Source organism: Bos grunniens, chromosome 7, assembly GCF_055505025.1.
Source record: "Bos grunniens cultivar Pamir isolate PY7600 chromosome 7, Bosgru_T2T1.0, whole genome shotgun sequence".
Lineage (NCBI taxonomy): Eukaryota > Metazoa > Chordata > Mammalia > Artiodactyla > Bovidae > Bos > Bos grunniens.
In genome coordinates, this window is record NC_141171.1 from 66,014,233 (window position 1) to 66,034,933 (window position 20,701).

Below are 20,701 nucleotides of genomic sequence, written 5' to 3' on the forward strand. Positions count from 1 at the left end.
TGTAAGTACATGCTAGGGATAAAGTAGGAAATGGAAAACAATCTATCCTCATTGGAGTTTATAATCTTCCTGTGCTGCCAGATAGTAAATCACAAAAATATAATTTGTGAACTGTAAAGTATAGGATATTGATGTACCTGAGGTTGAAGTTGAAGGACAGTCTTTGAGAAAGGACATTTTTTCAGCTGTGTTGTGCAGCATGTGGGATCTTGGTTCCTTGACCATGCCCCCTGCATTGAAAGCACAGTCTTAAGTACCGAACCACCAGGAAAGTCCCTGAGAGAGGTCTTTTAAGCTGAGATCTAAGAGATGAGCACAACTGGACCAGGCAGAGAAACAGCACAGGCAGAAATCCCTGAGATGACAAGAGAACTTGGTGGCAGCTCAGAGACCAGTGTGACGAGTCTCGAAGCAAGGATAATATCTAGGCAGAAAGCTGAAAGGAAAGGGCCAGGATTAGGCAGGGCTTATAAGCCGAATTCAAAATTAACTTTCCAATACCAATGGGAACGTACTTTAAAAGTTTTTTAGTGAGGAGTAGACAAGATTTGATTTGTAAGTTATACCAGTCATTGGTATATGAAGAATGATGAATTAGTAATAAGAAAGCAGGTTTAGGGAATTCCCTGGAGGTCCAGTGGTTAGGACACGGTCCTCTCACTGCCGAGGGCCCAGGTTTGATCCCTGGTTGGAGAACTAAGATCCCACAAGCCACGCGACAAAAAAAGAAAAAGAAAGCAAGTTCAGATACTAAGAGGTGAGTGCAGCCTTCTGGGTAATAGGATGGTGGTTTACATTAGAGAAAAAGTTACTTTGGGTGGGATAAAAGTACCAAAACTAAATCTTTAGTTGCTTAGTGGTGTATCTTATCCACTCAGAAAGCTTGAGTTACCTCCCTGTGGTTCTGATAATTAGGAAGATGGAAATGAAAACCATGTATTCAAATTAGAATTCAGTCGCTCAGTCATGTCTGACTCTTTGTAACCCCATGGACTGCAGCATGCCAGGCCTCCCTGTCCATCACCAACTCCCGGAATAGTTTGATACATTATCTGGAATTGGAAAAGGGAGTTTAAGAGGAAATGGAGTTGTGTAATTTCTTTCGTCTTTGCTTTTGGAAGTCTCCTTACTTAGTTGTAGAGCAATACTTGTTCTTACCAAAGCAGTGATCAAGGAGGATGCAGGATGCCCCTACCCAGAAGTGTTGGTTTTGGTAAATCATGAAGGAGTTTATAAATTTCTAGTTTAATAATACTGCTCTTTACTCTAAGTGAAGCATTTGTTCATTTTAACAAAGACAGACTGTAGAACTGGTACCTAGTTCTCCACTTCGCTACAAAGATTCTTCATACATCTTCCTAAGATTCACGTACCTATGTAAAGAACTGTGAGGATCTAAATTCTACAATATTTCCTTTTTTGGATTTAGGGTTTTAAAATCCTAAAGCTAGGTCTAATAAAAAACAAAAACAAAACCCCAGTAAGTCAGATCTTTGAAAACTGCCTCTAAGGAAAAGTTTTTTTTTCCTTCTAGAGAGTTTCATTCTTGCCCACAACAACCCCAACCCTTGGAAATAACTGAAAAATAAATAGGACACTGGAGCAGGAGAGCTTTCACAATGAATCCCCAACAGAAAATAGTACTGGGGAAGAGTGCTCCCTCTCAACTCACCCTAGACTGCCTGATTTTTATGTCATAGCAACTGTGATATAACTGAAACATCTGTTCCTGACATTTTTCAGCTATGTAAATAACCAGTGGGAAGAACAGATCTTAAGAAAATGCTCATTAGTGAGGGGAAAACAATAACAATAGAGAACCAAAACCAAACAACAAGCCCCTCCCCCACAAACCCCCACAGGGATTTGTAATTAAATAGTATATAGGGTCCTATTATGCTAAAGTTGGAGTCCAGAGATTCCAAAGTTACATATGCAAAATGAGGAGTATGCATTTTTCTTCAAAGATCATCTGTGGCTTTAATTCTCAAAAAGTCCCTATGATCCAAAAAAAAGAAAAAAAAGTTTAGGAATCAATGAAACAGTCATTTCATCCTGAGCTATTTTGATCACCATTCATTTCTTATAAAACTGAAGGGGTAAGTCACATCTGAATTAGTTATTTGTTCTTCTAAAGTGTTAGTCAATGATTTGTTCAAATAAGCAATTCCATTACACACTGAAACCAAAGTTCTGGCCTGAAGTTCAGACAAAGGGCAGAGTCAGCATGATGGGTAAGGCCTCTTTCACATTCAAGCTTCAGTCTTTGAAAGAGTAGAAGTGAACCCAAATTAACAAAAACAGTTAAAAAAAAAATGATACCAGTAGTCATAATATGCAGCAATTGTGTCTAAAACCAGAATGACATGTTTATGATCAGGTGAAACATTTATAAAGGTAGCTTGTGTTTAAGAATATAACACTTTGGGTGACTGAAAGAGTTCCTCCTCTTTGGGTGAAACCTGCATAAGGCAATCACTTAGCAGGTGTTAGTTCTTGAGTAACTACTGCTGGCTTTTCATGATCTTTCCTCCAGTGGGAAACCACAATTGAGTCCAAAGTCAGATTTCACTGGGTCCCAAGTGTAGAGTTGATTCAAACTTGACCCTCATTTGTATTACTTGGATCACTGCAGAAATATCTAGGGATCAAAGTGAATGTCTGGTGAAGTGTAAATGCAGAGGTGAAAGGTGTTGGATGTTTAAAATTTGGCTTTCTTACATATCCTTGGAAGTTCATGTGTAGAGGGTCTGGTAATGTCGTTTGTAAACTTTTGTGTTGCCATACTTCTGAAGGAACTCTTGAGCCTGTTGCTGCATTTCCTGGGTCACAAAGCTAGGACATTGGGACCCAATGTGAAGCAGGATGAGGCAGCATTCCAGCACGTCCGGGAAAGGCCAGGTCTGAAAGATGACACGGGTATGAACAAGGAAGCATTTGCCAAAAAAAGCAATGTACACCTGCACAGAAGTCACTAGTGATTCAGTCTCTTCTACAGACATATCTCTGGCGTGGCTGAGCCATTTCTCTCTGAAGACTCTTCATCAGTTACTCTAAGGAGAGATGATACTCAAAACTGGGATATTCTCAAATGATACAATCTTTTTCTAAGAAGAGCCCTACTCAAATGAATTTAAAACATGATGCTTCTGTTACTCCTAGGGGCCACATTCAAATGCACCTATCCATTTGTAAACGATCAAATACATGGTACAATTTTACTTTACCTTCTAATAGATTTCTCTGAAGGCTGAGGTATAAAATTGCTTGTGGTATCAATCACTCTGTTCTCACCAAACATTATAGCTCACCAAAGGCAATTAGATCCTCAGTTTTTAAATATACAGAAATGTGTCCAGAATTCAGATGACATTAAAGAATTTGGTGTTAAGTCAATTGATAATACAAAGAGTAATATTTTACCAAATGAACTGCTAATATATCTTACCTTAATACTCTCAGGAAGCTTAGCTATTCTCTCATTTGCCTCTGTAAGTCTTTTGGTTAATTCAGGCAAAGAAACTGGTTCATTTTTTTCTTCTTTACTAGTGATAATAAAAAAAGTTACAAGTCATATGTCTTGCTGCACATAACTTTTAAATCCATTATGTTGTAAATTACTTTTATCACCTGGGTCTTTAACTTTCACCTTTACTAAGGCTAAGAGAAGGGAATTTAATGGGATGTGATATAAAGTTTTCAAAATGCGGTATCATTCCTCACCACTTTGCAAATTCCCACTTCTTAGACACACAGCTCCAGGAAGAATTAAGGATCTTCAAGGGATTCAACCTGCAGCCAAGTGTGGAGGGCCTGGATTTCTCTGGGTAATGGGTTGGACAGAGCAGGGGTCCCTACCCCTCGGGGTGTATGGATGCACGTTTTTTCTGGGAAGAGTGTCTTAACCTTCTCAAAGGGGCCCTCTGATCAAAGGTTAAGAGCTGTTGGTTAGAGAACTGTTTAATGCTTTTCTTATTACTAAAACCAAACATAGAGTGCTGCTTAGAGTATAGCTCACTAGAGAAGTACTCAGAACTTTGACTCAAGATTTCAATTGTATTTTTAGAGCAACAAATGTAATTTTAATTTTTAAAAGTTAGTAATAATAGCTGTAAGTTTATTGACTACTAGTTAAGATATTTTAGGCCCTCTGCTGGTGGGGACATAAGGTAAAAGGTACTCAGCGTAACTGCTGATCCCTGCAGATGGCACAGCCGAGTACCCTGCGACAATACAAAGGGGCTCTAAAGTGGTCAGTGACCTACCTGGCCCTTATTTTCAATAGCCGTCATTAGGACGCTGCAGCAATCTGATCATTTGGGATTTTTTAGTTTGGTGTGTAATTCTGTACACTACCCTTTTTGTGTGTTTTTTTGGGATAGTACTGAAAAATTAAAAAACAATGGTTTTTGGGAGTTCCCTGGCAGTCCAGTGTTTAGGACTCTGTGTTTTCACTGCTGAGGGCGTAGACTGAATCCCTGGTCAGGGAACTAAAATTCCACAAGCCAGGGAGGGTGGCCAAAAGAAGAAAAACTGGTTTTCATTAATGATGTAATATTGCAACTCCCTATTTTACATGACTGATTTTTTGGGAATCTTGCACAAAAGGGTTTCATTGTACTATTTTATTAACAATATTTGTGATTTTGTTTGTCAAAACAAGCAAGGATAGGGTTGGTACTCCATTTATGGATAAGGGAACTAAAGCTCAAGAGACATTAAGACTCCTGAGGTCACTGAGCAGGACCAGGACTGGAATCCCACATCTGACCCCAAAGCCTGTGCCTTAATGACTGCACTGTGGGGCTTCCAAGTGATGTGATCAGCCTCACCAAGTTCCATGTGAGAGTCCAGCAGGGGATTTCAGTTCCACATTGTACTGAATCAGTACTTACCACTGGTTCTGAGGATGAGAGAGGGACTGTCCTTCCTGTTCAGGTTCATTCTTATCAGGGCCATTTGCTGTGGATTTACACAGTTGACTCTTCTGGTGTTGGCGGATCATTTCTGCCAAGGTCTCTTGGACTTCAGCAACAGTTCTCTGTGCATTTTGGAGACCAGCATGCTTTTCTGACAAAAGCTCCTTACAAGCGTTCTGCATTTGCTCACCTTCTTCTGAAAGTCTCACGTCTAGTTCTGGAGTCCTGCTTGGCTCTGGCTGGGAAGGTTTGGGGTCAGTTTCTTCAGGGCTGACACTGTCAACCTCTTGGCTCTGTTCAGTAGAGGTTTTACTTCTGTGAGCAGCTCTTAGCCAGACACTGGACTCCGGGCAAGGCCCAGAGAGAGACCACCAGAATTCATATAGACATCCGTAAATAAAAAAGGCCTTCAGACTTTTGAAAGCTGGTGTGGTGGGAGACTGATGATCACCCAGTTTGTCTCTTAGATGGTCACAGCCTACAAGAGAAGAAAAGGATTTAGGGTTGTTTATTTCTTTGTCTGCCAGAAATCTGATTTCCTGCCCACGTGTTTCCTGTCACCCAAGAGGCCAGTCAGATCCCAAGAAAAAGAACGGCAGTGATCTGTGGGACCACATGCTTTCCACCAAAAGCCTGCCAGAGCTTCTGGCCTAAGACAGTGTCCTCATTGCTTCAAGCCATGTAAAGCATGACAGAAAGAAGTATTTCATCAGTCCCACTGTAGGCTCTGGGGCTAAGATGCCACTGTGTTCTGAAAAACCATAATGTTTTAGGTCAGTGACCAATTGTGTAGCTCAAGGAATGTTTTCTCCATTCTTTATAACTTGTGAGTACACTGCTATTTCTCTCTCTAGCTGTGTGTAGGAGAGTATATAGTGAACACTAAAGTACGTAGGCAATGGCAACCCACTCCAGTACTCTTGCCTGGAAAATCCCATGGACGGAGGAGCCTGGTAGGCTGCAGTCCATGGGGTCGCTAGGAGTCGGACACGACTGAGCGACTTCACTTTTCACTTTCATGCACTGGAGAAGGAAATGGCAACCTACTCCAGTGTTCTTGCCTGGAGAATCCCAGGGACAGGGGAGCCTGGTGGGCTGCCATCTATGGGGTCGCACAGAGTTGGACACGACTGAAGTGACTTAGCAGCAGCAGCAAGGTAGGTAGGACCAGTAAAGGAAAACAGCTTAGTCATGCTAACTACCTCTTAGGAGTCTGGGTAAGAGAATTCAAACTTTGTACTAAATGACACAGTGGCTCATCTATGTCTTTCAATAGCCTATGTACTCCTGGTGCCACACCACTGGCAGTGGTTGTATCGTCCTTCAGTGGGTGTGCCCCAGTGGGACTGGGGGTCCTTTACCCTGCAGAAGAAAGGCTGAGTGCACTTCCTGCATGATGGTGAAGTTTCCTGAGTCGTAGCTCCGGATCACAGCCCGAAGCAATCCTTCCACAGCTGCGTCCCAGGAGCCCGCTTCCTGGCTTAGCACTGCCAAGGTCAGGTCATGGCAAATGTGGAGCAGGAGCTGGAGAGAAGAGCCAGAGTCTCAGGTAAACATCTTTGCACAGCAAGGACTGGGATGACACCAGAAATGCTCCTATTTACAGCATTTGGGAAGTACACACAGTTCACATTTAAGAAAAGTCCTCCTATCCCCACCACCCATTCTTACTTCCTCATTGGAAACATTCATATTTAGTTGCACAGCAGTATACAGTCTAGTTTTAAAGTCTGTTCAGGCTAAGAAAATGCCTTGATATTTGCATTTAATTAAAACAAAAAGTGAGTTTCTGGAACTAAAAGCTTTATAAATAAAATCTGGAGTGTAAGAAAATTTTCAATTTTAAGTGTGCAATTTGATGAGTTCTGACAAGCATATGTATATATACATACATTTAGTATAATCACCACCAAAATCAAGACATAGGATATGATATTTTCACTTTAAACCCCTTTGCAGTCAACTCCCCTCTCCCCATCCCTTGGCAACCTCTGATCTAGTTTTTGCCAGTATCATTTTGTCTTTTCTAGAATTCATATGAATGGAACAGTAGAGTCTGTAGTCTTTTGTGACTTGACTCTTTGACTTATCATAGTGCTTTCAAGATTCACTGATATTCTTTTTGCATTTGTAATTTGTTCCTTTTTATTGTTGTATAGTATAGTTTTCCACTATACGGAAATACTATAGTTTGTATACCCATTTGCCAACTGATGGACATTTGGGTTGTTTCTGTTTGGCTATATGAACCAATCTGCTATGAACGTTCCTGTACTAGACTGTGTAGACACCTGAGTTCACTTCTTTTGGTGAAACATCTATGCAGTGGGGTTGCTTGGTCATCGTGCGTATATGTTTAATTATAAGAAACAGCCACACAGTTTTCCAAAGTGCTATATACTACTTGAGAACATCTCGTTCCTCAAAAATATAATAATGTTTTCTCATTAAAAAAAGTGGATAAACTGAGATGTTTTCATAGGATGAGTAGAGCAGCTGTAATGAATCAATTTGTTCTCTTCCTATCAATATGGACAGATTTTATAAACAAGGGTCACATAAGCAAGCCACAAAATAACACATGGTCTGATGCAGGGCATGGTCTGATGCAGGGGCTAGAATGTTGGTGAGCTAGGGCAGGGGAATGGGACTGGGCAAGGGAACACTGAGGGACTTCAACTTGGTTGAATTTCTTTAACTAAAAGCAAAATATACAAAACCAAACCAAAAGACTGTGAAGCAAAAATGACAGAATATGAATATCTATTAATTCCGATTGATGGGTACTTATTCTGCTTTTTTTGGTTGTTGTTTTCAGACTGTTTTTTTTTTTTTAATTTAGAAGGGAATGCCAATCAAAGACTTAACTTCAGAGATAAAGGGCTCTAATTACCCTGAAGGGATCTTTCCACTTTCCTGGGCCTGGCTTAGTCTTTTCTGAAATGCAAACTGGCATTCTACATGTTTCCTTATTATACTAGACAGGGGTTAGCAAAGTCTTACTACTGAGTGACTAATATCAGAAGCTCAAGCAGAAGGCATACCTGTTTGGAGGGAGTGTTACTTGTAGCAGATGGGTACTTGATATTTTGCAGCTGCTGAAATGCTGCCTGGTACTGCTCTGGGGAGTCGAGGCCGAAGGTGCTCTTCCATACTGCAGTCACCCTCTCCACAAAGGACCCTTCGCTGTCTGTGGGCCAATCATTGTAAGAAGAAAAGGAGCTTTTGCCCTCAGAGAGCTGCTTTTCCTCCAGGTGCTTGGACAGTAGCTCAAGAAGGCAAAACACCAATCTCTGACCCTGAAGCCCAAAAACAAAGGAGAGGAACTGTTATACAGGGAAATGCTCCATTATCTAGGACTTTCCCCAGTCCCTCAGATTCTCCCCCTCTGTATCTGCAGCAACCATACCCTCTCAGTGGGCTGCCAACCCAACGTGAGTCTTGTGTGAAGGGGTGGAGGAGAGGGAAGAGGTGATCTAATAGATGATTTTTCTAGGATCTTTGGGATCCTAGCCTTTTTGGGAATTCCTACCCACACAATTCTTAGAGCTCAAGCAACTATATTTTATAACATGAAACCCTAACTATAGCCCTACTCACTGATATTTAAGCCACTTAAGATTTGTGGCCAGTGTGAGAAAAGATCGGCTGGACTCATCTAGTTCCTTCCTCCGCCCAGACTTCAGATGAAGGAATACAAAAGTTAAAGCATCATGGGCAGAGTGCTGGAGCAGACGAGCTGTGTGGGTCTGAGACCTGGGGCAGTGGTCAGGGGCTACATCCAAGTAGGTTTAACAGAGGGAACCAATTGGAATAGAACAGAACACAGACAAAAGGCCTAGTCTTCTTGCTTTGTTAAGGATAGTAAGAGGAAAAAAAGAAGTGCTAAATAACCATTCTGGAAACTTTTTTTGTGGTGGTGGTGGTGGATAAATTAATCTCCCTCTGTTTGGTCACTCTGCAAATAATGTGCCATGTGATACTATCTTTGAAGATGTTCCACTTTTGCCTCCACTTTTGTTCTGCAGTTCCCAGAAAGCTACCTCTTCACCTAGTATTTTTCTTGGGCTTTGAACATTTAGCTAGGAACTGTCGTTAGGCCCAGTTATTCTACTGAAGGGACAGAGGAACTAAAAAAGTTCATATAATATCTGACAAGCAAAATTTTCTGAAATGAATCAAATGTTTACATGTTTTCAAAACTCGTTTTTGCTGAGGCTTTTAAGATAATCGCAGTGTTGATATATTGAAAAAGACAGTGTTGATATGTTGAAAAAGACATAAATTGAAAAAGTTACTGATTTTTTAACCAGATGGGAACAAAAGATTTAATGAAAAAAAAATTTTTTTTTAAAATTTGGCTGCGTCGAGTCTTAGTTGTGGTTACACGGATCTTTCATGGTACGTGGACTCTAGTTGTGGCGCGCAGGCTCAGTACTTGTGGCGCGCAGGCTTAGTTGTTCTGTGGCATGTGGGATCTTAGTTCCCTGACCAGGCATAGAACCCGCATATGCTGCATTGCAAGGTGGATTCTTAATCACTGGACCACCAGGGAAGTCCCTAACAGAATGTTTTGATTTTACCCAAATTCACTATGGCATGCAGCTGAGGAGGGCTTCTATAGGCAGAGCACGGTGGTTTCTGTTAAAGCTGATCCATCTCCCTCTTCAAAGCAGACCCTCTCCCTCTTCAAAGCAGACCCTCTCCCTCTTCAAAGCAGACCCTCTCCCTCTTCATTTTTGTGCTGATGACATCAGTGAAGAAAGCACAGGGGCTGAGCTGACTAAAGGGATATTCAACTGCTAAGCAATGAGAATCACTGTCGAGAACCACACTATCTCTTACTCTGAATATGGCAATTGCAAGCCCCAGGGTACTTCAATGGGATAGTATGGCCAGGTCTTGCTGGATACTTCTAAGAATACCTGCCAGATTGGTTCAGCTTGTGCAACTGAGTAATGCACTTGGAATATGACTGGAGAGGACCCGGGGCTCCCTCCTAAAAGCAGGAGAGGCAAAAAGACTGACCTTTAGACTTGTGTGGAGCTGCAGGGCCTCCTGGGCTCCCACCCAGTTCCGGGCCAGAAGCAGTTCTTGGGCACATCTTAGAGCCAGGGAAGCTGACAACTCATTCTCTCCCACGATGGAGGCCAACTCTGCTGCCGTCCTAAGTGATGCCACATCCCCCTTTTTGGCCAGAACTTTGGCTGCATCATAAGCTGAAGTGGCCCCTAAATAGCTAAGATACAAAAGAAAAATCAAACATAAAAAGACTGCCTACTCCTGCTCCCCAGAGGGTCGAATCATTTCTTTCTGTCCACTCTGACTTGCATGGCTTCCTGTGGTCCTAGCTGTGTCTCTGTCTGAGGCTGTCCCTGAGAAGGCTGAGGCTAGCACGGCAGAGAAACAGGCAGCATCATGGAGGTTAAGGACATAGAGGAACCCCAGCAGTCGCTGAGTTGAACCCAAGCTAAAGAGTCATTCCCTCCCTTTTTCCAAATTTAATGATGCAAGACATCCCTGAAGAAAGGAGTAACTTCTGAATCTGCTACTAGGATTTCTTGAATAGCTATGGTGACTTATGTAAATACCAAGTAGGTAGACCTTGCTGAATCTTAATGAAGCTGGATTTAATAGACATATGCTTTTTAATTTGCTAGTCACTTCACCCCCACCTCTAAACTTACTTCCACTCTTGTCCTGCTCTTTGCAGAAGCTCTTCTCTGTCTGGGTGCACTCAGACTTACCATTTTGCTGCTAAGGCATAGTGGCCGTCTTTTTCTAGGATGGCTCCCCAGCTGAGGTACAGGTCTTTTATGATTGGGTCCTCTGGGCGCAGCCGGGCCTTAGCAATTGCAATAGCTTCCCTAAAGGAAAGAAGAGGTAATGAGCCAATCTGAAAAAAGTGCTAGGAGCTGGTTGGAAGATAGGATAAGCCTTCTCTGTGGTCTGTCTTACTCCAACTTCCCATAAAACAACTGTATTCTTGCATTTCAGGGCAAGTTAGAACACGCAAGCTGCACTTTTCACCCGTTCTTCACCTAGGTCAGCAGTACTTAAAGTGTCGTCTGTGAATTCCAAGGCCCTTTCAGGGGGTTCACGAGGTCAAGACTATTTTCATAATAATGTCGAGATTATTTGCCTTTTCTTACTGTGTTGACATTTGTACTGATGATGCAAAAGCAATGGTGGGTACACTGCTGGCACCCAGAGCAAGGATCCAGGAGGTAGTGGCTCTTATAGTTGTTTTTTTTAAAGGTAAATTTCCTTGAAAAATGATTAATTTCACTAAATGTCAGGTTAATATTGATGGAACCTCATTACTTCTCATTACTTCTTGAAAGAATGACTAACATACAAACGATAGTTACTTAGCGTTGAATATCTGGCAGATGTTTTCTCAAAAATGAACAAAGTAAGCCTATCATTTCATGGAAACCAACCAAAAGAGTACTGTTGCCAGTGATAAAATCTGAGCTTTCAAGTGAAAATTAGAGTTTTAGGAATCTTGTCTCTCTCACTGGGAACCTGACAGCTTCCCCAAAGTTAGAAAGGCTTTTCTGATGAAGTAAGGAATGTCATTTTTTTTAATATATTTTAATGAAATGCATTACCATTTGGAGGATCTGTGTAACTCACTCAACTACTATTTTCCAAATGACATACAACTTCTGGTTTGCATCCAACCTAAAGTTGTAGCTGGAGTCAGTGTTTTAGACTAAAGTGATTTAGACAGAGCAATATTAAGAAGACCTCTATTTCCAGCCATGATGGGGTGATAACTAAGACCATATGTATTCTCCTGTCACAAAATTAAAACACTGGAGAAAATAGGTACAAAACCAAGTGTTTGCAAACACTGGACACGAGGCAGCACAGGACTTTCATCCTGGAGAAAAGAAAACATGCTGTGAGCTCAATCCTGGCCCTGGCCCTAGCTTTCTGCCTAAAACCATCTTCCCAGAAGAAACCCCAGCAGAGCCTCCACAGTTAGGGCTGAATGGAGACAAAGCAGTTGGGATTTGTGGGGCGGGATAGTAAGAAGCAAGAAGCTGTTCAGAGAAAGAGCTCCACAGTGGTGCTTATGCATACTGTTGAGTCTCTGGTTTAAACACAAAGCTGTACATGGAGGAAAGGCCTTAAGGCTGGGCAAAGAATAATCAGGGAAACATAAGCTGACTAATTCCTAGGGCTCATTCAGGGCAGGAGACATACAAGTTTTGACCACCCTGACATCTAATTCTGATTTGTTGAATTACACAACGCATTCAGTAAAGATACTAGAAGGTAGGAGGGCAAACTAATTCTAGTGTATGGATTTTTCTGCACCTGCCCTAAGAAAGCTTAAAAACAGCCATGAGAAGATCAAGCTGATCTGCAGGGAACTTGACGGCTTGCCAAAAGTGTCCAACATGCTCTAAAGGAAGACAACAAACCAGAAGAGGATAAACAAAAAGAAAGTCTCATCAAAGCCATATGAAATGGCTGAAAAATCAGTGGTGGATAAAGTCCTACAAACAGGAAAAAAAAAATCCTATGTAGCAAAGATAAGAATAAATACAGTAGTCAACAGTGCAAGCCAAGAAAAAATGGAATGATATCTGTGATGCACAGAAAGACAAAACCTTAGAAACCTAGAAGTCTACACCCACTGAAAGATTCTTTAAAATAATGTCAAAATTAAAGACTTTTACAGACAAACAAAAGTTGATGGAGTATGTCACCAGTGGAATCACACTAGAAAAAAAATGTTGGAGTTCATCAGGTGAAGAAGGAATTGATAACAACTGAAACTTTGGATCTACATAAGAGGATGGCTTCAGCAATACGTGAACTGTGACCTTCCAGATGTTCAAGCTGGTTTTAGAAAAGGCAGAGGAACCAGAGATCAAATTGCCAGTATCTGCTGGATCATGGAAAAAGCAAGAGAGTTCCAGAAAAAACATCTATTTCTGCTTTATTGACTATGCCAAAGCCTTTGACTGTGTGGATCACAATCAACTGTGGAAAATTCTGAAAGAGATGGGAATACCAGACCACCTGACCTGCCTCTTGAGAAACCTATATGCAGGTCAGGAAGCAACAGAACTGGACATGGAACAACAGACTGGTTCCAAATAGGAAAAGGAGTACGTCAAGGCTGTATATTGTCACCCTGCTTATTTAACTTATATGCAGAGTACATCATGAGAAACGCTGGGCTGGAAGAAGCACAAGCTGGAATCAAGATTGCTGAGAGAAATATCAATAACCTTAGATATGCAGATGACAGCACCCTTATGGCAGAAAGTGAAGAGGAACTAAAAAGCCTCTTGATGAAAGTGAAAGAAGAGAGTGAAAAAGTTGGCTTAAAACTCAACATTCAGAAAACGAAGATCATGGCATCCGGTCCCATCACTTCATGGGAAATAGATGGGGAAACAGTGGAAACAGTGTCAGACTTTATTTTTGGGGCTCCAAAATCACTACAGATGGTGACTGCAGCCATGAAATTAAAAGACGCTTTCTTTGGAAGAAAAGTTATGACCAACTTAGCATATTGAAAAGCAGAGACATTACTTTGCCAACAAAGGTCTGTCTAGTCAAGGCTATGGTTTTTCCTGTGGTCATGTACGGATGTGAGAGTTGGACTGTGAAGAAAGCTGAGCGCCGAAGAACTGATGCTTTTGAACTGTGGTGTTGGAGAAGACTCTTGAGAGTCCCTTGGACTGCAAGGAGATCCAACCAGTCCATTCTGAAGGTGATCAGCCCTGGGTGTTCTTTGGAAGGAATGATGCTAAAGCTGAAACTCCAGTACTTTGGCTACCTCATGCGAAGAACTGACTCATTGGAAAAGACTGATGCTGGGAGGGATTGGGGGCAGGAGGAAAAGGGGACGTCAGAGGATGAGATGGCTGGATGGCATCACCGACTCAATGGACGTGAGTTTGAGTGAACTCCGGGAGTTGGTGATGGACAGGGAGGCCTGGTGTGCTGCAATTCATGGGGTTGCAAAGTCAGACACAACTGAGCGACTGAACTGAACTGAAGAGTATGGAAAATGTTGGGAATAACTATATGGGCAAAAATAAGAAAATGTTTAAAAACTTAAAAAGACAACTCATTGTTTAAAGCAAAAATTCTAACATTGTTATGTGGGGTTATAACATGTGCATAGTATGTCAAATATACGACAGCAACAGTGGAACGGAGAGGAAGAAAGAAAGAAGTGTGACATATGCAAGAACTGGTACAATATTATTGGAGGTAAACTGATAAATTAGAAATGCTCATCATAAATCCTAAGGTAACCATTACGAAAATAAAGGATTATAGCTGAGAAGCCAGTATTGGAGATAAAAAGAGTCTGAAAGAAAGGAGGAAAAAAAAATAGCAAGATGGTAGACTTAAATCAGTCACACCAATATTTACGTTAAACCACTGCAATTAAAAGGTAGAGACGGTCAGCCTAGATAAAAAAAGAAAACCCAGCTGTACGCTGTGTGTAAGAAATGTTATGAGAACTTCCCTGGTGGTCCAGGGCTTAGACTCAGCTCCCAATGCAGAAGGCTGGCGTCCCATCCCTGGTCAGGGAACTAGATCCCACGTGCAGCAACTAAGACCCAGTCTTAGTTGTCAAATAAATTAAAAAAAATACTAATAAAAATTTTAAAAGAAGACATATTTTGTTGCTTTTGTTTTCTGTACTTACATACGTATTGCAGTGAAACAGTATTAACTTGAATAGCATCAGTCTCAGAGTGGTTACTGCTAGAGAAGGGATGAGGACAGAACTGGGGAAAGGCAATTCAGCCATGTCTGGAATTCTACTTCCTTCCCAGGTTAAAAAATTTCTTCTTTTAATAATTCATTAAGTTGTTAATTTGTATCATGCTGTTTTCTCTATTTGTGATACTTTTAAAGAAATTTAAAAAAAGACCAGTGGCAAATATTGCTGAGAGTTAACATTTGTTAAGTATAGGTGGTGGATGTGTTGATGTTGTTAAGCTAGTGAACATAATATTTGTATACATTTGAGATGTTTAATTACGGTAAAGGTTTTATGGTGGTGGTCAAGAAACAGAACTGTTATATAGGTTAATTTCATATCACATCCAACTGTTAGTTCAACTGTTGGGTCATACAGACCTGTAGAAATGGTTTGACTTGAGCAGCTCCACAGCTTCATACACTTTGTGGATAGAAAGCAGGTGAGAGGCAGCCTTGACATACTGGTCCTGAAAACACAGTTGTTTGGCAAAAGCTTCCACAGCCCATACCCACACATGGTAACCGGCTTTAGGAATAAAAAAGAAAATGCTTGTTGTTAGTCACTGCATTAAGCAGAACATTTAGATAGTAATTAGTTGCTGTTATGATCATTTGTTTCATCTATCTCTCCCCATCCCTATACCTTGAAATGTAAATTGTTTCTTTGATTATGCAATACATAAAAAAATAGTACAACATTCAAATGTACAAGAGTATGGAAGTCAGACAGTGCTTACCCTTGTTTGGGTGTATGCAGACTGAGTGAAAAAGTGCATGAGAGAAGCTTCTAGGGTGCTGATAATGTTACATTTCTTGATATAGGTGCTAGTTAACAAGGGTGTATTTAGTTAGTGAAATTCAGGTACACTCATGACCTGTGTACTTCTCTCCCTCTCTCTGGCATACTTGAATAAAAAGCTACAAAATGTGGCATGGCATAAAAAATTTCCTTGTTATCCTGGAGTTGTCCCAGGCCCCAGACTTGTCCAAATTCCTTTCCCTAGAGACAACTATTATTACTGGTTTCTTTTGAAACCTTTGGCAACAGTCTATGAATATACAACCACACATGTATAAATGACAGTATTAAATATTATGTTGTGCATCTATACCTAGATTCTTCTCACTTACTAAACTTTGGAGCTCCATTCTATATCAGAATACTCAGAGCTGACTCAGTTTTTTGTTATCGGAAGGAGTTTCTACTGTATAGAAATACAAGATTTAACCAGTGTTATACTGACAGACATCGAGGTTCTTGTGATCTTTGCTGTTACAGATACTGCTGCAATCATGGTCCATGTTATCTGTCATTTTGCATGTGTAGGTACAGTTAAATTCCTACAGTTAGAACTGCTGAGTCAAAGGGAATGTGGATTTTAAACTTAATCATTATAGTTGGCCAAACTGTCTTTCAAGACAATGTCTATCTTTAGTGGATGTACCCTAGAGAGGCTAGAGCTTTTGTGGTACAGAACATACCGACTGGTGCCATAGCCACGAGATTGTCTGTCAGCTCCCCTCTTTCTGCTGCAGTCTGCAGAACACCTTTTAGATCTCCTTTCCAAAGCATGAGCTGGTGAAATAACTCGGGGTGGCCATTTTCCAAGTGACTTTTTCCTGTTTGGAGGAGAAATAATATTTGGAAGATGTTTCAGAAACATTTGTCTGTACTGTCTTCTAGAAAAAGAAAGGCAGGATGAAAGACAGGAATAAATTTCTAGAATATGTAGTCACTGGCTGATGGGTAAGTCACTTCCCAGAGTGTTTGTAATGGGGCCTGACGCCCACTCAGGCATCTGTCCACCCACCCACTTTCACTTGTACTCAGTCACTCAGAATGAACATCAAAGTTTAGGGTCCTGTGATAGATGTGAGCAAGGGGTATCTGAACTTGCAAACAGAAGTCAAAGCCTAGTTAGCTGACATGTAAAACTAGTCATTACCATGCCACAAGATGGGAGCCATAAAAGTACATACAAAGTGTTAGGAAAGCATAAAGATGGACAGGATGTGTTGACTGGACTTGCCTCACCTTCAACCTCAATCATTCTGTACAGGGTAGCCCTGTCTGTGAAAAGCCCCAGGTGAAATCTTTCCTCAAGATCAGTAGACACATCCTCGTTTGGCCCTGCTAATTCAAAAAGACCAAAATTCAGATGAAAGTGATTTAATACATTACCGTTTTCTGTTCAGTTAATTCTGATTGTATGTCTGTAATGCCCATTTCAGATTCTGAGACAAAGAGTCCTGTGCTCTTGTGTACCCTAACAGAGACCCCTACTGATAGCAAAATATGAAAATACTTCAGGCTTTTTAGGCTCAGTCTTGGCAAAATCCAATAAGACAGTTTAGTTTGAAGTTTGCTCAAAGGAAAATTTGGGGGTGGGGAGGAAGGAGGAATGTTAAAAAATCAACTGCAAATTCAGTGCATTTAAATGCAGTAAAAAAAAAAAAACAGACCAAAAAAACTAACAAGCAAAGTCTGTAATGTAAACTAGAATCTTCCACAGAGGGATTCAATATAGACTGTTTTTGAAAAAGGCAACTGAATGATAACAGAGTGGCTTCAGGGGAGAAACGGAAGAGTGGGATGAGGGATGGGAAGGAGATTTATTTTCTCTTTATACTGTTTGAATTTCGTTTTATCATGTGCATCCCTTTTCAACACATAAAATTCAAAATTAAAAAGAAAAACAGTTGCTGTAATGTCAGAATAACACACATTAGTGAGGGCATTGAAAAGTTAAAACCAAAAAACCTGTAAACAAAAATTGCCATCAAAAATTTTTGAAAGAACTGCCATATTAAGGGTATATTTCCAATAAACAAATGATGTTCTTTTCTACGTGTACATGCTGTTTACTGGGGAAAAACAGTTGATGGAACTGACTGATAGCGAGATATTTACGCCATTTTACCAATTCCAGCACACAGATGGCTGGCAACAACCTGACAACAGAGAAGCAGAGCATTATGTCTCCAAGGCACTGGGGAACGTTGATAGCGGTCAGAGTGCAGAGCTGCAGCAGGCATGATGCAGAAACACAACAGTTTTGGACATCTGTTGCCTCATCCATTAAACATCCAAAAAAGCACGTATGTGCCAGTTCTCAGAAGACTACGGATGGGCCAGGGAAGTTTATTTCTATACCTCTGGAGTGTTTGGCGGTGGCTAATACCAAACAGTCCTGATGAAGCTCCTCTTTGGATCTGTGGTCCAGACTTGTACTCAGTGGAAGCATGGAACGAGCTTTTCGCTTCTTGATTAAGGCTTCTGAAATGTAATACAAGTACAGACCATCTGAAGAAGAACTGATTATAAACCCCAAACTGAATGCATGTCCACTGTGTATGCAACCCACTGGAGGAATACTGCTGAGCGGAGAACGTTCCCACTCTTAGAAGGAAGCTTTCACATTAAATTAGTAGTAGCTGGGGGTAGTGTTTACAACACACACGGAGTCCCTGTGAAAGCTCTAAACCAACATCAACAACTACAAAATGACAGTTCTTCCAAGTACTAAAAAAACGACCCCAAATCAAAACACAAATATTTAAAACCTAAAATAAAACCGAAACCCATACTCTGTTGAGTTTTCATTTACATGTAATGAGGATGCTTTAACAAATTATTTTAGTTATTAGATACCAACCTGGCTTCTCTTTAGGTACCTCCTTTTTCAGTAAAGTGACTTTGTTATTGATGGTGCTTTTTGACTTTTCAAAACCTAAGGCTGCTGGAGTGCAGATAACTGGTTCTTTAGAAACTATATTATGGGGAGAAAGAAAAAAATTTGGATGAAAACAATGTAGAATCTAGTTCTTTTTAAAAATTAAGAGCTATCCCAGTCTTTACAGTGTGATTTTATCTATTACCCCAAATATAAGATGAAATATTTCAGACAGGAAGCATGGGTAGTCAGTCTCCCTTTCCCCACCTCTCAAACTGCCTTCCAGGAATCTGTAGACTAATTGACCTAAGGAAAATTATAAAGATTCTAGCCATCACAACTTTAAAAACTTACCCTTACTTGTAAGGTTCTATGTATACGCTGCCCCAGCTTCACTTTGTTCCCCAGTTTTATCTGCCCAGGTTGATAAGTTTTCTCTAGAGGACTTTACTATTTCCATCCCAATCATCCATTAGATTCCCTTAACACTACAAAGGTAGACCTGACTTAGTTTCCTGGTCAGGACCATTAAGTGCAAGAGAGTAAAACATGAGATTCGGCTACATACCCGCTGCGGTGACACCACAGGGTGGCTCTGGCTCACGGGCTTCCTCCTCAGTCTCCTGGTCTGACACGCCATTTTCAACAGGGCCCAGGCTCTCCTTTACACTCTCTTCTTCATTCCCATCACATAATTCTTGCCTTACAGGCACTCTCAAGGTGGGCTTTTTCTTCTTTTTGGGCTTTGGTTTAGGTTGAGAGAGCCGCTTTTTCTCTAATTCAATACTTTTCTTGCCTATAGAAATCACAGTTCAGAAAAGGATAAATTAAAGTATATATTTGGGTTAAAAGCACTCTAGGAAATAAACTTTAAAACCTTATTGCTCTTCTTTTTGATAACATTCTTACCTTTCCCCCCACTTCCCAATGAAGTCTTAGTTATATTATCAAAATGTTAACCAAACCAAACCCTTTTCAGATTTCATTAAATCATAAACATGATGCCCATTTACCCCTGAATACTTTAGTGTATATCCTACAAACAAGGACATTCTCCTACATCATCACAGCACAACCATTCATATCAGGAAATTAACACTGATAGATTATTCATTCCCACTTCATTCAAGTTCTACCAGTTACACCAGAAGTGTCCTTTATAGCAAAAGGAAATCACTCCAGGACTACATGTTGCACTGGCTTGTTACATCTCTAGTTTCCTTCAGCCTAGAAGAGGTTCAGATTTTATTTTGACTTTCATGACTAGAAACTCATGAAGATCACAGGATATTTTGTCTGATTTCCCTCAAATTGGGTCTGCCTTATGTTTTGCATTATTAGGTTACACACTTTCAGCTGCAATACAAAGCAGTGAGGCTGTGTTTATCCTGGTGCAGCCTGTGAGGTAGCACATAATTTCTATTTGTCTCATTATTTGTGCTTCACTTTGATTACTTGGTGTGCTTCCCTTGTAGCTCAGTTGGTAAAGAATCTGCCTGCAGTGCGGGAGACCCAGGTTTGACCCCTGGGTCGGGAAGATCCCCTGGAGAAGGAAACGACAATCCACTCTAGTGTCCTTGTCTGGAAAATCTCATGGACACAGGAGCCTGGTGGGCTGCAGTCCAAGGGGTCACAGAGTCGGGCACGACTGAGCAACTAACACTTACTTGACTACTTGAATAAGGAGGGCGGCACCTTGCACTTTGTCCCCACTAGTTGTGCTAAAAATTGTTACTGTGATTATGGCCAAATGGCAATGTTCAGTTCCATCATTCAGTCTACACTTACTAGGTGGCCTTCTGCTGAAAAGAACTTTTGCTTCTCTCTGTTTATTTAGACTCTTCATTTATTTTTGTCAGTATAATGTTTTAATCCTTTACTATTACTTATTTACTTTGAAAGCTTTTATCTTTTGATTTCAAGTCATCTTACTGAGATATAATTTAACACAAGAAAAAATACCAGATTTTTAAACGTTTTTATGAATTTAGACAGATGTATAGTCAGGTAACCCACCACCACAAATAAACTGTTGCCATTATTTCAAAATGTTCCCTCATGCCTCTTTGTAGTAGATTCCCCTCCTCCCTGAGCCCCGGGCAGGCATTGATTTGCTATCCCTGTAGCTTAGTTTTGTCTGTTTTAGAAATTCATATGATTTACAACTACATTTCATGCTCTATATTAGTACTATACAGTGTTCAGTCTTTTCTGCCAGGCTTACTTTGCTAGGCATAATCGTTGAGATTCACCCATTTTGTTGTATTTATAAGTAGCTACTTGCTTTTTATTGTTGAATAGTTCCACTATAGGATATATACCACAGTTTATTTACCAGCTGACATTTGTGTTGTTTCT

At 40.7% G+C, this 20,701-nt stretch overlaps 1 protein-coding gene across 6 annotated transcripts in view; it reads right to left on the reverse strand.

Moving 5' to 3' along the window:
• Positions 1–1,954: 1,954 nt before the first annotated feature.
• GEMIN5 (gem nuclear organelle associated protein 5) overlaps positions 1,955–20,701 on the reverse strand; it is a 39,737-nt gene continuing 20,990 nt past the window's right edge. For 4 of the 6 annotated variants that reach the window (XM_086412592.1, XM_086412590.1, XM_086412595.1 and 1 more), the window contains 13 exons: positions 18,912–19,139; positions 18,326–18,439; positions 17,824–17,946; positions 16,705–16,803; positions 16,152–16,289; positions 15,048–15,195; positions 10,667–10,786; positions 9,948–10,158; positions 7,964–8,218; positions 6,281–6,443; positions 4,896–5,397; positions 3,449–3,545; positions 1,955–2,903 (listed from right to left, as the gene is read on the reverse strand). In XM_086412592.1, coding sequence (XP_086268718.1) covers positions 2,736–2,903; positions 3,449–3,545; positions 4,896–5,397; positions 6,281–6,443; positions 7,964–8,218; positions 9,948–10,158; positions 10,667–10,786; positions 15,048–15,195; positions 16,152–16,289; positions 16,705–16,803; positions 17,824–17,946; positions 18,326–18,439; positions 18,912–19,139 — 2,366 coding nt within the window. In that variant the 3' untranslated portion in view covers positions 1,955–2,735. The remainder of the gene's footprint in view (positions 2,904–3,448; positions 3,546–4,895; positions 5,398–6,280; positions 6,444–7,963; positions 8,219–9,947; positions 10,159–10,666; positions 10,787–15,047; positions 15,196–16,151; positions 16,290–16,704; positions 16,804–17,823; positions 17,947–18,325; positions 18,440–18,911; positions 19,140–20,701) is intronic. The other 2 variants (XM_086412593.1, XM_086412591.1) reach the window with 1 other exon arrangement.